The sequence below is a fragment of the Diadema antillarum genome, unplaced genomic scaffold, assembly GCF_040938485.1.
Source record: "Diadema antillarum isolate AM-2024a unplaced genomic scaffold, OU_Dant_1.0 seq00001558_RagTag, whole genome shotgun sequence".
NCBI lineage: Eukaryota > Metazoa > Echinodermata > Echinoidea > Diadematoida > Diadematidae > Diadema > Diadema antillarum.
The window spans coordinates 1,058,374-1,071,145 of NW_027272284.1; the positions used below are offsets into that span (position 1 = coordinate 1,058,374).

The window sequence follows — 12,772 nt, forward strand, 5'->3', positions numbered from 1 at the left end:
GAAATGGGTCAACCAAGTCAATCTTGAATTTTTCTTATTTTCTGAAACAGCTGTTCTTCTACATTACCCGTAAGTTTGGGATCATAAAATGAATGGGAAAGTGTATTTTCAGCAGTTCTTCAACAACCTTTTATTCTGTAAAGTTAGTGAGATTAGGTATGTCTTAGATGCCCCTTTTCAATTCTTGAAAATCCTTTGCACATTCTTCACTTTCAACTCTCATAAACTTTTGAAAGAATAATGATACTGCTTTGAAAGCTGTCAATAATCACCGACAGAATGTGTTAATAAAGCATGCCCAATTTCAGTTTAATCTAATAATCCCTTCATTGTTTATACCCCAGTGATTTACATCCTGTTTTTTGTCCCATTCATCACACAGCTGGCAGTGTTTGGTAAGGATTAAGCATTTAAATAGACTCTGTTCTTCAGAGCTTTTTTTCTCAGTTCACACTTTTCCAGAGTGTGTGCTTTCTTTAAAATATCTAGATAGGTTACGAGAGTCCATTTGAATTGGGTTGTACACCATTTTAAAGCTGAGAGTCTGCTCTTTCAGAATCTGCCATTCACTAAAAATCCATGTCTGGCGACTTTTTGTTGGTTTTGTGATGTCAGGTACGCTGGAAAAGGGGTGGAGGGAGAGGTAAGTTGTGTGTTTGATGCCAAGCTTCCATGCTAAAAAGATTTGTTACATCTATTTTCTATCAGCTGACATAGCAAGTGGGGTGGGAATGTAGGCATTAGAAGACAAGCACCCACATCTTGTCCTCTTGGCTAAGATGATGTTTTATGAATATTGTTTTTGATTTACTGTATAAGCTGTTATCACAGCTATTATCATATGCTGAATCACTGCTGGATTGCAAATTTACAAACAAGCTAAAATAGGTGTCAAAATCTTGAAAACAGCATCTTGCATAAATATTCGTGATCTCCTCACCCGCAAAAAAAAAAAGAGCGTAAATATCTGCATGCGCAAAAACAGCTCATACAGTCATTTGTGGGCTGGAGGAAGGAATGGTTGAAGCATCTCTCAAACTTTGTCTCTCGAGGAAATATAAATAAATGCTATTGCCTGTTCAAATATTCACAGACAAGCGGAGTTTAACAAGCTGAGTACCGACTGATTTTGTTACAACACACATTTCCCATAGACACCTGCCCAAGTATACTCAGGATTTGTCCTCAACAGGTTCATAGGATGCATTAGGGTGCTTTACAGGGAGCTTGAATTGACCTCTACACCCATGGGAGAGATGATTTTTTCTGTGTTTTAGTTCATATCAATGTAAGATGAAGAACATATAGGTTGAGATCAGACTATGTCAAATGGTCAAACTTTATTACCTTAAGGTAAAGTGACCGGCCAGAACCAAGACACTTGCTCTTTGGGTCCTCTCTGATAAACTTGACAAGACGGCCGAATTGCTTGGCCTTGGTGAGATGATGTGCTGTATTCTTGGCAGCAAACACCCCACCCTCGGTCAACCAGTGCTGGTAGAAGTCGGCCATTAACAGGTGGATCTCCTCCGCTCTTCCTGGTGCTGACAACCAGTGCCGTCTGACGACCTTGTGGGAGGAAAATAATGTGAGATGACAAAACAATGTATGTCGAAAATTCATGAAAATTGACTTAGTCACATATTTCAGCTTATTGTAGTATAATCATACTCTTGAACAAATCTTGAAATCAGAACCTATTCCCTTACTGAGATATGACGCCCCCTCCCAGTGGAAATTGTTCAAATTTTGTTGGCAAAACAACGTAAGCGGCAATATGCTTGCTCATGCTCAACACACGTCGGGCATGGACTTGGCAAAACAAGAAATCTACATGCAATACATTGTTTTGCCATCTACATGTTTACACAGTAACAGAGCTGCCAACCTTTGGAAGCACAAATTAGTACTCAGCAGCTCCAAAATTCGTATTTTTCCACCAGAATTCGTATGTTTTCAATCTCCCTCTTTTGCTACTTTGAATTAAACTTGTCAACTTATGAGGCCTACAGGCTCTAAACATAACGTTATGACACATGCCGAAGCATCGAGCTGGTCACCATCACGATAAAAATGCCAAACTATGCAATGTTCAGCGTTATTTGATTGCTTTCTCGCAATGAATGTGTATAAGTGCAAGTATGTACCTCCAAAAACTTGCTGGGCTGATTATGGAAGCTTCCACTATCTAGCAGGGGACGGGGAATGCTTTCATCTTCTCAAGAGAGCTTCTGTGTGAGCGGATGCAAAACTCTGTTCTGTGTTTCCAATTATTGTTTACTATTAAAACATAATCATGCGTTGTTTTCAGGCTTTTTTCATTTTATTGGATTTTAAACATCAGTATTTTCCGAAATATTCCAATTCCTTTTCCCCTGACTGGAATCGGAAAGTCTGCTATAACGATGATCGCAAAATGCCGCGCTGTGTGTGGAAGCGCCGATGTGCAAACACATGGCTTCACTTTCAAGTTTAAAGGAATGCGCCATGTGCTCCTGCCTATAAGAGGTTACTGCAAGTTCGATGGATCGAATATGCCATAGCTGAGCTGAGCTGAATGGCTTGTTTACGGTAAACATGCAGTCTACGTTTGATACGAAGAAATCATTACGTCTCTCACGAGGGAAAAACACACAAAACAAACAAACAAACAAAATACACCCACGAACGAATGTTGATAGCCAAAACTTTGAAAAGTAATAAGCAGTTTTGATGCGCGTGAACTGAAATTAATTGTCATTACACGTTGTATTTTGCTGTCTAACCAGGTGATGACTGCATCTCATTGGACCTACTCGTAGTGAATTTGTCTGGGCATACGAGACCTTTCATGTATTTCTGTGATTGCATTTTTAATTGACTGAATAATCAATCCTTTTTTTTATTGTTCTGGGAACATTACATATTCGATCAAGTACACTATAATCGACTGTTTGATGTTTCCTACTATGCGCCGAAAGAAAGGCTACAGAAATAGAATCATGATATCTTTGCAATGATTCCTTTAATTCAACTAATGAGCTGGTTCTTCGATCGATATTTCCAGGATATTTACACGCTGTTTATGCCAGTGTGTGCATTCTTTCGTCTGGCACGCACCTGGGTGTGGCACCTGCTTTTGTGGAAATTTCCACAAGGGAGAGGTGTCAAGTTTCTTTGAGCCGAAGTGACTGCATACACAATCTCTTCGCTTTTATTTATTGTCATTTGTGTTTTCCCCTTATTCTTTGCTGATATTGAACATTTAGATTTAACTTTACGAAGGTTGCTATAGCACGTGGTTCTTTTTGTTGTGAAGTGTATGTAATTTCTTTTTTTTTATCATTCTTGAGAGGGGAAAGAAGAGTAAGAGGGAAAGGGAAATAAGACAAACGTCACGTACGCTCAGCATTCACAGGAAACCATCTTTTTACACCAGTCACCAGCATAGTTATCATCATCACCATCAGACATCACTGACGATCATTTTAGCCTTTTCCTTTCAACATCAAGAAACACGCATAATCCCTCGAGATAAATACCTAGGAAAATATATAACAAATACAAAGTATCAACACCTCCCAACAACACAAACATTTAGAAATACAACAAACAGCACATCGAAGCGGCTGGGATCAAACTCCGTTGCTTCGATTCGAAAAAGTATTGCAGCGAAGCGGAGAAATCGCCGTTACGAAAATAACAGTGCGAGACGCTTAAGAGAATTATATTTAAATACTTCAAAGTATAAAGGGAACGGATAAAGTGATATAGAATGTAAGAAATCGTACCAAACGAGGTGTGAGAAATGACAGAAATAAAACGAAGTTTAGTAGTAAGCTTAGGCCCTAGCAAAAGTTGCAGCACCGAAAGCTATACGCGAAAATAAATACACATTGGAAACTCGGTATTGCGACGAGATCCTTGGGATCAAGTCACTAAACGATACAAAACAAAGGAAATTAATTCATTTTGACTGGAAATAGTTTGTTATAAGTATTCTATTATATGAGATCTCCTTTAATAGGCCTAGAAATACATCGAGTTTCCATGATACTCGGGAAAGAAAGTTCGAACGCTTTTCACCTGCACATACTGCAGTGCACATCAATACACGAACAGAAACTCACCTCTTCCTTGCAGAAAATGATGCAATAACGTTATAAAAAAAAACACACAACACTCTAAAAATCATTTCGTACTTGGGAGGCAAGGGACAAGCAGATGAAGAAGAAGAGAAAAAGAAGCAGACATTGCACAACGGAACGCTTTCTACCCCGCCTCAAAACGAAATAGGGTACTGTAGTGGCAGCTGGTTACAGTGTGTAGCTACTGCAGTACGCTCCCCAGCCGGCCACACATGGTGATACCACGGCGATCCATGTAAACATCCAGGGGTGGTATTCTGTAAGCGCGATCCTTATTTCGATCCTAGGAGCGCGCGTAGGACAGAAAATAGGATACCCTTAGGACAGGCAAAATCGGTATTCTGTAAGCCTGTCCTAAGCCTATCCTAGGACAGTCATTTATGAATAATGAATATTAATGAGGAAAGACAGGACACGCCCGGCGCAGTATCTATAAGCCAATCATCTGGCTCATTTTACGCAATGCGCGCCCAAAATCTACATTGCTCAAACATGCGCTTCACGCAGCTCTACTGTGCGAGGAGTTAAAAATGTATTGTCAGTCTAATATTACAGTTAAGAATACAATTTTGATTATCAAAGCTTTAGCACGCACTTAGCCCACCATAATAGATGTGACCTTTCAATACGAGTTCCATTAATTAGCATTTAAAGTTTTTGCAGAAATTAGCTCAAATTTTGAACTTTTGGAGGATGTTGGGGTAAACTGGGATATCATCACTGCATGCCAAACTTCGTCCTTAATTCAAAGTTATTATAAAATATATAAGATTTTCTTAAATAGAATATAAAGAATAATAATAATAATAATAATGATAATAGATGCACTCACAGATACACACACACATGCGCTCACATTATTCTATGATCGATTGATATGCTTGTAATAATAATGTCTTGCTTATAGCTACTGTTTGTCCCACTTAAACCAAACCAATGTTCCACTTTTCCCAAGAGAAAAAAAACCAATGTTAACACAAATATGAGACTTATAGGAATATAACTATGAGCCGTCGCATGACTGACATAGAGGCCACTGTTGAAATGAACTCATCCAAGGTCGCTGAAGTTGAGAAGGAAATCCCGAAAGTACGTGCCTCCCTACAAGAAGAAATTGCTCAATTGAAGGAGAAACTGCTTCTAACGGAAATCTACTACAGGAAGCAGAATTTGTTGTTCTACGGTGTTGAGGAGCAAAGAGAGGAAAACATTTACACTACGCTGACTGATGTCTTCATACTCCTCGGCCTGGATGAAGAGAAGGCCAAAGGAATACAGCTAGTTAACGCCCACAGGCTTCCCCGCCGCAACCCACACGGGAACGCTGACGCCCACCACCCAGCCTCAAACCGCCCATCCCCCGCACCGATAATCGCTAAGTTCGTTCGGATGGCTGACCGGGATCTCATCCTCTCCACCTTTGAGAATCAAAAGCGACCGAGGAACACCCCTGAAGGAGACGGAACCAACCCGTCTCCCCCTTCCCGGATGACCGTCAGGACCGATCTCCCTCCCACGTTGAAAGCCCGGCGCGGCCACCTTGCTGAGGTGGCTTACAAGCTGCGAAAGGAAAAAAACCTGTCTACCAGAATTAAACTACTAGGAGTCAACATCGTCCTTCAGTGGAGAGAGAAAGGAACAACAGCATGGAAACCTTACCAAGACTGAACCCCTCATCACCTCAGGTGACCTAGCTTGTTTTTTGGTATTTTTTTTCTCAATGGTTCAGAAATAAGAAGTAAAATGAATTACAGCTACATATTATAATCAATGTGAAACTGAGGGGGAAAAATAGCAAACGTTGTTTCTTTTGCGTTTCACATTGCTTTGGCACTTTCTTTATAAGCCTTTTTCCAATGTGTTTTCTATCCAAACTTTAAAATCCCTCGGTTTGAAATTATAATAACATGTAGAGGGAAAAACACCTTCAGTATATTGTACATTTCGATACATTTCGGTATTGTAGTTTAATTTGTAATTATGACTTTAAATTTCTGTCATATTATAATGAAGTAATATGAGTGGTTTTCTTTTTTCTGTCTCACCGCAAACCATAATTATAAAGATATCGTACACAGAATGTTTGATTTTTATGACCTTTTTTTTTTCTTTTTGCTATATAAAAAATGAATATCAATTAACAAAATGGGGAAAAAACTAAACAGAATAAAAACGAGCTTCCGTACTGGTACCAGGTACACATGCTCTCAACGCAAAATAGAAGCAGAGCTTTACTTTTCCTGTACACCACGGCTGTGATTTTCACGTACACGCTCATGTTAGCCGAACATACTGAACACTGGGTCAGAGTGAGGGATGTACAGTCTTATTTGTTGTTTTAAATCTGAACTTATTTGTCATCAATGATGACCCTATTCCACACTCTTGACAATCCCCGCGAAACGAATTTTTACCGGTGTACTATGCATTGCTTATTACGTTATTACACCCAAGGAAATTTATAACGAAAGAAAAAATGGAATGCAATGTTTGATGTAGCAGAGAAATACTTCCACCTCAGATCGATTGGAGGCATGCATTCATTACACTCACTTTAGTGATTGTGGTACTGATGTTTATGATACCTCTTTATATATATATATAGACCTAAGTGTCCAATTTGCTTCATACGAGAAAGGTCTATCTGATGAGTCAAATTCTCATTTTTTTTCTACTTGTTTGCCTTTTTTTTTTCTATCGGCAAACGTAAGATCCCATTTACTTCCGAACACGTTAAATGTCATGCGTGAACGTTCTCCCTCTATTGGGACGACCCATCACTCCTTGTAAAATGTGAATACTATACATCTTATTCAAAAATACAGCTCAACATCACAATTTGTAATTTATTTATTCTCTGTGAATTGTTATTTGAACTTCGAGCATGTATCAACCCATTTCTGAGTCTTGTATATCCCCTGTATCAATCAATAATCTTATCCCCACAGCTTATACCCACAGCTTAAAACATGTAGTTATAATGTTCACACACTTCTAAAACAGACACAGGACGCTGTTTCTCTTCCACGCCACGGCTGCTTAATATCTTCTAGGCACACTGGCCGTATGGAGGGGTCAACTATTTCGATACCTTGACTTTCATCGTGATTAAGAACTACCCAAGGCACATTCATGTTGACTAACAGAAAATAAAAAAGTCAAACACATGAGCCTTGAAAGGAATGTATATTTGTCACTACAACAACAAATTTATAGCACCGAAATATTTCCAAGGTTAGATTGGTTTGTTCAAAGCATGCATTCACTACAGTAGTAATCTAACTTTAACGACTGCTTAAATATTTGCTTTTTGTGTTGTCTTATTTTTCGTAGTGAAATTCTGTCCAGTCGTTTTGAGTAAGGTTTATCTGATAACTCTGGTCCTTTTTTTTCTTTCTATTTTTGTTGTCTTTTTTCTTTTGGCGAATGTAAGGTAGTCCTTTGCCTTTAAAAATGTTGAACCACGTGCGTGAATCTTCTTCCTCTACTGGCATGACCTTCCATTCCTTTCTTTTGTTACTACGATACATTGCATTCAAAAGTACTTCTTAAAATCACAAATTATCTATTCATTTGTTGTGAATTGTTATTGATGAATTACGTTCGAGCTTAATTTAACTACCTTCTGAATTTTGTATATCCTCTGTATCAACCGATGATCCAGATAATGTCTGTAGCATGCCTATACTTTTGTATAAAAAAACAAACAAAATAAACACGAAATCCCTGTATTTGCTGTTCACACACGTCTAAAATATAGACAGTGCGTGGCTCCTCCTCACCACGGTAAAGCTATAGTCAATATTTTACATCGGTCTTCTAGGCCATTTTTGCTGTTCGTTCGGAAGGGTCAAATACCTTGACACCTGGACTTTCACGATCAATCTGTGTTGGTTTTATTGTGACGAAGAACAACTGAAAGGCACAGCTGCGTTAGCTTGTTAAGAAGAAATGATAATTAAAGAAAAAGAAATAACAACATTTGACGTTTTAGCGTCGAAAGGAATGTATGTTTGTCACCACCCTTCAGCAGCTAAATAAGGCTGCCATGCATGCAGGAATGTTCCATTTTATACCCTGTCTTGCCCGTTGGATTTAGTGGCAGGCATTATCCTTTGATAAATAAAGAGAGTTACATAATTTCTGATTGAAAATGGGCTGCTTTCAATGGTCAAATCCACCATCACTGCGGCCGGGTATGTCAAAACACATTCCAATCCGGAGCTCTTTGGTTGATAATTTTCCTTTTTCTTACAACTTATTGTTACTGAGCAAGAACATCTGAAGTCAACCAATTGTCAGCTAAGCTTCCATACATTTTTCCTTGTTTTGATATTCAACCATAGAACTCAATTGTGTATTAGCCTCACCACATGTGGCCAATTACGTGTCTTGTGCATGCGTAAACCAATGTCAGGGCGAGGTTTCCCCTCCACGCCTCTGCTATCCGACCTCTTCGTTGATCCACTGTGAATCAATGTATAGAGATTCACTTCATAAATTATTATATTTAAAGAAATCACATTATATTGTAAAGATTTTGATAACCGGTAAGGTGAAAAACCTAATGAGAAAAAAGGGAAATCAGTTTCTGTCATCACTGTAGGGGTACACAGTTCAAATCGGCAAGGTTATGTTCATCCGCCACCAGCCTGCGAGCTGAATGTTGACAATTAGTACCTTACGTTTTCACGTATTAATTGTAAAGCCAGAAATGTTCACCTGCCTGTTTCCCTTTAAGTTTCAAAACTTTTTTGAACCCATATCTCCAACTTTCTGAATGAAAGTTACTAATCAATTTGAAGTTTACTGATAACTGGCAAACGGTTTTTACAAACCTCCATACTTCCTGTTATTGAACCTCGATTTTCTCAGTATAGTATCCCCTGCACTGCTTTGGCAGGCATTTATCCCTGTACTTGCCCAACAAAATTATTTTGTTTTGCAAATCATCTTTGTGAAAGTCAGAGGTGTTCCCACTGACGTAACGTTCTTATTCTATGCATGTGTACTATCAGAATTTTGCAAGAATGTGTAATCGTTCACATGTTTAGTGTAGATACTGAGCGTGGCTACTCTTTCACACCACGACCTACTTATATCTCTGTATGTTAATCAAGCCACTGCAAGTGGCACCTGTGTCTGACGCATGTTGAACGGGTTCCTGTTTGTACACCCTGATTTCCATTCAATATTTGTACAGTATTTTTTTCTTCGACGTGTCTTTTAATGGGTACTGAGTACATGGTTAAAAGTCTCGTATTTGATAGTCAATACAGAGATTGCAAGAAATGTACCTTCACTCCCCCTTTACTCCCCCCCCCTCCCCTCCCTAACTGGACAAGGGCCACGGTCCTTTGGTTTTCATATAAAGGAACTCTAAAGTTTGTAATGAATTTGTATAATGAATTTGTGTCAACCAATGATTTTATTCAGTTATTTCTGCAACGTAACCATAATTATATATAAAAAAAAACAAACAAATGTGTAGTCTTTACAGTTGTCCACACACGTCTAAAATATAGACACAGGGCGTGGCTCCCCTTCCTCACCACGGCAAAAATTATATCTAATATTTTATATCGGTCTTTTGAGCCATTTTTCCTGTTCGTATGGAGGGGTCAAATACTTCGACACTTTGACTCCCATGATCAACTTGTATTGGTTTTATTGTGGCTAAGGATCATGTAAGGCACAATGGCGTTGGTTGAGTTAAAAAAAATAACAAATAAAGAAAAAATAATAATTTAACACATTAGCCATGAAAAGAATGTATGTTTGTCACTACCTTCCAGGAACCATTAAAAAGCTACCATACAGGAAGATTTTATTTGCCCTGTTGGATTTATTGACGAGCATCGCCTTTGACTCGTAAAAAAGTTACGTAATCTTTGATTGAAAATGGTTGCCTTCAATTGCCAAGTCCACCATTACTGGGAATGGGAATGTCAAAGCACATTCCCATCCGGAGCTCTTTGGTTGACAGTTTTCCTTTTTCTTACAACTTATTGTTATTGAGCAAGAACATCTAAAGTCAACCAATTGTCAACTAAGCTTCCATACATTTTTCCTTTTTCGATATTTAACCGTAGAACTCAATTGTACCTTGTAACATCACTACAAATATATGTGTTGTTAATTACGTGTCTTGTGCGTAAACCAATGTCAGGGCGAGGTTTCCCCTCCACGCCTCCGCTATCTGTCCTCCTTGTTGATCCACTGTGACTCCCAACGCTGTGTGTAATGAATGATAGAACCATGGTTTGTTTCAACCATTTTTATTTCCTATTACATACATTCATATGTACATATATATATATATATATTTTTTTTTTTTTTTTTTTTTTTGATGGCGGTTATCAAAAAAGTTTAACGGGAAAAAAAGAAAACCTTTTTCGGTCATCATTTTAGGGATACACGGTTCAATTTTGCAAGGTTATGCTCATCCACCACCTGGTCATTCTCCACAGTATGGTGACAGTTTATAGTACCTCATTTTTTCACGTATAGATTGAAGCCAGACATTTCTACCCACATATTTCACTTCATAGTTTCAAAATGTTTTTGAACCCATAACTTTAAATTTTTAAAGAAAGTCACTAATCTCTTTTAATTTATAACTGGTAGATGGTTCTTTTAAACCTCCCACACTTTTTGGTATTGAACTCCGATTTTGTATTATTATTATTATTATTTTTAGTACAGCACATCCCTCACTGCTTTGGCAGATATTTATCCTCCTGTGAACTGTCCGGAAAAAAAAAATCCCTTTGTTCTACGAATCACCTGTTGAAACTCCGAACCCATTGATAAGACGTCCGTATTATACATGTACAGTAAGCAGTTTCCATGAATGTATAATCGTTCACATGTTGTGTGTCGACACGAGGCGTGGCTGCTTTTTCGCGCCACGGCCGACTGATCTCCAATGGTAATTAAGCCACTGCAAGTAGCACCTGCGTTTGACGCATGTTAAACGGGTTGCTATTAACACCCTGATTTCCATTCAGTATTTGTACTGTTTTTTTTTTTTTCTGATACGTGTGTTAATGGGTGCATGGTTAAAAGTCCCACATTCAATAGCCAATACAGATGTTGCAAGAAATGTACCTTTACTGTTTACTCCCCTTTACTCCCCTCCCCCCCCCCCCCCCCCCCCTGTATACGGGAAAGTCTCCCTGAACTTTAAATGGGCAAGTGTCACGGTCCTTGAATTCTCTGTCTGTACGTGTTTTAAAACACAACACCTTTATACTGAGTGGTCCGGCTATCCCCTGGTGATCTGTTGTAATTGCGTACTAGTAATTATTGTAAGTGTGACCAAGATGGGTCTAATTGTACCAAATTTTGTATTGTATATTGAAACCCCACACACATTTGCACTTTGCACACACACCTGCACAGTAGTATGCACTTGCAAAATGCACATTAGCACCTATGCAGTTGTTGTCTCTCAAATCTCCGGTAATTTACATCTCTGTATTACGGAATGGCGTCGTCACATGTGAATACCCCCGATATTCCTGCTGACATTATGCCTATGCGCGACAGTAAATATTACACACCCCTTGAATTCAATGATATTGTATCGTATAGTTCAGATAATATTTCACTTCTTCATATAAACTCTAGGAGTTTGAATAAAAATTTTGAATATTTGGAAAATCTTTTGCACTCTTTAAACAATTTTGAATTTTCCGTTATTGGAATAAGTGAAACTTGGTTACATCAAAACTCCCCAGATATCTTTAATTTACCCAATCATAAATTAGTTAGGGCTGATCGTCAAGGAAAAAGGGGTGGCGGTGTTGCGTTTTATATTGCGCAAAATTTACAGTTCAAAATCCGTTCTGAAATCACGTTAAGATATGCAGAAACGTTATTTATTGAAATTGAGAACCCAATCTCTAAAAACGTTATTATAGGTTTAATTTATCGACCTCCTGATCTGAATTGTGAATTATTTTGTGATGAATTGGATTTATATCTCCATAAGATAGCTAATGAAAGCAAACATGTTTTTATTTTTGGTGATTTCAACATTAACTTTTCCCCTACATCCGATAACAATAATTCCCTTAATTTTATGCATTTAATGTATTCATACGGTTTTATGTCGATTATCAATAAACCCACCAGGATAAATCCACACTCGTCAACTCAGATTGATAATATATTTTCGAATGTGTATAATAATACAATTATGGGGGGTATATTATGTTCTGAAGTTTCTGATCATTTACCAATATTTTCAATTTGTGAATGTAAAGTGGGTCGTAATAAATTACATGATAAAATATGGTACTATAAAGAGTCAAAACGTAATGTGGAATTATTGAAACAGAATTTATGTTTAGAGGAATGGACAGATATTTATAGTATTAACAATGTTAATTTGGTATATAAATGTTTTAATGATAAATTGTTGTATTATTATGAAAATAATATTCCTTTATGCAGAATAAAAAGTAACCGAAATAAACCAAGAAATCCTTGGATTACAAAAGGTATTTTGAAATCCATAAACACTCGTAATTTTTTGTATAAGTTACATATTCGTAACCCAACTGAATCTAATTTGAATATGTATAAAGTTTATCGAAATAAATTGACAAAATTGATTCGTTTATCCCGCAGATTATATT

General features: G+C 37.8%; 1 protein-coding gene across 1 annotated transcript in view; it reads right to left on the bottom strand.

The window, feature by feature from the left end:
* LOC139710702 (telomerase protein component 1-like) overlaps positions 1-12,772 on the bottom strand; it is a 47,560-nt gene that overhangs the window by 8,239 nt on the left and 26,549 nt on the right. The window contains exon 14 of the mRNA XM_071622622.1: positions 1,348-1,569. Coding sequence (XP_071478723.1) covers positions 1,348-1,569 — 222 coding nt within the window. The remainder of the gene's footprint in view (positions 1-1,347; positions 1,570-12,772) is intronic.